Source organism: Chelonoidis abingdonii, chromosome 26, assembly GCF_003597395.2.
Source record: "Chelonoidis abingdonii isolate Lonesome George chromosome 26, CheloAbing_2.0, whole genome shotgun sequence".
Taxonomy (NCBI): Eukaryota; Metazoa; Chordata; order Testudines; family Testudinidae; genus Chelonoidis; species Chelonoidis abingdonii.
In genome coordinates, this window is record NC_133794.1 from 18,547,515 (window position 1) to 18,550,786 (window position 3,272).

The window sequence follows — 3,272 nt, forward strand, 5'->3', positions numbered from 1 at the left end:
GGGGGGAGCTGGCTCTGGGGGTGCTGTGTGTGTGGGGGGGGAGCTGGCTTGGGGGCCCTATGTGTGCGTGGAGCGGGGGAGTGGGCTCGGAGGCCCCATATGTGCATTGAGCGGGGGCGCTGGCTCAGGGGCCCTGTGTGTGCGTGGGGCAGGGGAGCGGGCTCAGGGGCACTGTGTGTGTGCGTGGGGCAGGGGAGTGGGCTCGGGGGCACTGTGTGTGTACGTGGGGCAGGGGAGCGGGTATGGGGGCAGTGTGTGTGTGCATGGCGCGGGAGAGCGGGCATGGGGGTCCTGTGTGGGGGGGGGTGGGGAGGCTGGCTCGGGGGCACTGTGTGTGCGTGGGGCGGAGGAAAGGGCATGGGGGCCCTGTGTGTGTGTGTGGTGGGGACGCTGGCTCGGGGGCACTGTGTGTGTGCGTGGGGCGAGGGAGTGGGCATGGGGGTCCTGTGTGTGTGTGTTGGGGGGGACGCTGGCTCGGGGGCACTGTGTGTGTGCATGGGGCGAGGGAGTGGGCATGGGGGTCCTGTGTGTGTGTGTTGGGGGGACGCTGGCTCGGGGGCACTGTGTGTGCACGTGGGGCGGGGGAACGGGCATGGAGGCCCTGTGTGTGTGTGTGTGTGTGTGTGTGTGTCTCAGGGGCCCTGTGTGTGCGTGGGGTGGTGATGCTGGCTCGGGGGCACTGTGTGTGTGCGTAGGGTGGGGGAATGGGCATGGGGGCCCTGTGTGTCTGTGTGGTGGGGATGCAGGCTCGGGGGCACTGCGTGTGCATGGGGCGGGGACGCTGGCTCGGGGGCACTGTGTGTGTGCATGGGGCAGGGGAGCGGGCTTAGGGGCCCTGTGTGTGTAGGGGGTGGGGACACTGGCTATGGGGCACTGTGTGTGCGTGGGGCAGGGGAGCGGGCTTGGAGGCCGTGTGTGTGGTGGGGATGCTGGCTCGGGGGCACTGTGTGTGCGCGTTGGACGGGGGAGTGGGCTTGGGAGCCCTGTGTGTGTGTGTGTGTGTGTGGTGGGGACACTGGCTCGGAGGCACTGTGTGTGTGCATGGGGTGGGGGAGCGGGCTTGGGGGCCCGGTGTGTGGTAGGGACACTGGCTCGGGGGCACTGTGTGTGTGCGTGGGGCAGGGGAGCGGGCTTAGGGGCCCTGTGTGTGTGTGTGTGGTAGGGACACTGGCTTGGGGGCACTGTGTGTGAGCATGGGGCGGGGGAGCGGGCTTGGGGGTGCTGTGTGTGCATGGGGGTGTTTCCGCTGCAGTGTGGCCTAGGCCGAGCAGAGCTGCGTGGAGGCAGAGGGGCGGGCAGCACACCAGTTGCCCTCTGCAGCACACCCAGCTGGGGCCTGTGGAGAGGGACCCCATGGAACCATGGAATATGGCCTCGCCATGCTCGTGGCGGCTCTGCTGTGACCCTGGGGTTTTTCTGACCCCTCCGGGCCAAGCTGCTGAATCTCCCATTGCCCTGGGGGTGTCAGCCAGGGGCAGGTGGGCATGGGCATTGCAGGGCCTGGCCCAGGGCCCTGACCCCTCAGGGCTTTGTCTGATAAATGCCCCATGACAGGGTCCTGACTGGACCCCCTCCCTTTTCTGCAGTGATCTCTCACCCTACTCCCTGGCCCTTCGCAGAAGCCCCTGCTCCTCTTGCTGTAAGCCCCTGTGTGGGCAAAGCTGGGGAAAACTGGCCTGCCTCGCTCAGCCTTGCTGGGACCTGCATTTGTTCCAGGAGTCTGCTGGGTTGCAGCAAGGGCCTGGGGACTGGAGCCAGGACTCCTGGGTTCTATTCCCAACACTGAGCAGTGTGAGGGGGGTGGGGTGGCAGTCAGTTGCCTGGGCTCTGTTTCAGGTTTAGCCACAGACCCCCTGTTTGGCCAACTGCTTCTGATTGGGCTGCAGGTGGATTTGAGCTCTGTGCCTCTTGGAGGCTGGGTCAGAGGAGCTTGGGGCAGGGGCCAAGGAGCGGGTGGGAGGCGCCGGGGAGTGGGTGGGAGAGACCCTCGTGGTGGGGTGTGTACACACATTCTGACTGGGTCGTTCTCTCTCTCTGTCTCCCTCTCCCCCGTCCCCCATCCCCTCTCTCCAGGCTTCGAAGGGCAAAACTGTGAGATCAACATTGATGACTGCCCAGGCCACAAGTGTCTGAATGGAGGCACCTGTGTGGATGGGGTCAACACCTACAACTGCCAGTGCCCGCCTGAATGGACAGGTACCACCTAGCACCTTGCCCAGCGGCAGGAGTTAACTCCTTGTTGCCCACCACCAGCTGTGTAGTCAGCACTATGGGCCCTGAACCTTACAGCCAACATCCAACCCTGTGAGCAGGGACTGTGCACCCAGCAGCCCAGGGCTGCCATGGGACCCCAGGAGGAATGTGACATGGGGTCTTCCCTTCTAGGGGGCGCTGGCTCTGATCCACCCCAGGGCAGGGGACTGGCTGCTCGGGGTGGGGAATGGGACATGGGCGCTGGCTCTAACCTGCCCAAGCTCATCTCCTTTCTCCCCCAGGCCAGTTCTGCACAGAGGATGTAGATGAGTGCCAGCTGCAGCCCAACGCCTGTCACAATGGGGGCACTTGCTTCAACACCAATGGCGGGCACTCCTGCGTGTGCGTCAACGGCTGGACGGGCGAGAGCTGCAGTGAAAACATTGATGACTGTGCCACAGCCGTCTGCTTCAATGGGGCCACCTGCCATGACCGTGTGGCCTCCTTCTACTGCGCCTGCCCCATGGGCAAGACAGGTGAGGTGCAAAGGGGGTCTGGCCTGGCTCAGCCCAATCTCAGATCACCAAGCACCCCTCACTGCGGGATTTGGGATTCTTCCCCCCATGCCGAACTCCCCCTCAATGATCTGTGGGGGGCTGAGGAGTTGGCCAGGGGGATGGGAAGGACTAGGAAGGACCTGAAGGGGCAGGGGGTGGCTGAGTGGAAGGGGGAAGAAGATGGGGGGAGGAGGAGTGGAAGGGGGTGGGAGAGAGACCTGAGGTAAGGGTGACAGGCTGGCTGTGTGGAAGGAGTTGAGAGGAGGGCTGTGAGGGGTAGGAAGCTGGGGCGGGGGCAATAGTGTGGGAGTGCAGATGGGGGAGGACTGGAGCTGGCTGGGGGGCATTGGTGGGTGGCTGTGTAGGTGGGGGGAACTGGAGCCAGCAGGATAGTGTGTGGGAGGACTAGGGCTAGTTGGGTGGGGGTTGATGGGTGTCTGTGTGGGTGGGAAGTACTGGAGCCGGCTGGGAGTATTGATGGGTGTTTGTGCAGGGGGGACTGGGGCTGGCTGTGGGAGGGGG

General features: G+C 64.8%; 1 protein-coding gene across 1 annotated transcript in view; it reads left to right on the plus strand.

Moving 5' to 3' along the window:
* NOTCH3 (notch receptor 3) overlaps positions 1–3,272 on the plus strand; it is a 50,818-nt gene that overhangs the window by 17,685 nt on the left and 29,861 nt on the right. The window contains exons 5-6 of the mRNA XM_032776752.2: positions 2,074–2,196; positions 2,496–2,729. Of these exons, the coding sequence (XP_032632643.1) occupies positions 2,074–2,196; positions 2,496–2,729 (357 nt within the window). The remainder of the gene's footprint in view (positions 1–2,073; positions 2,197–2,495; positions 2,730–3,272) is intronic.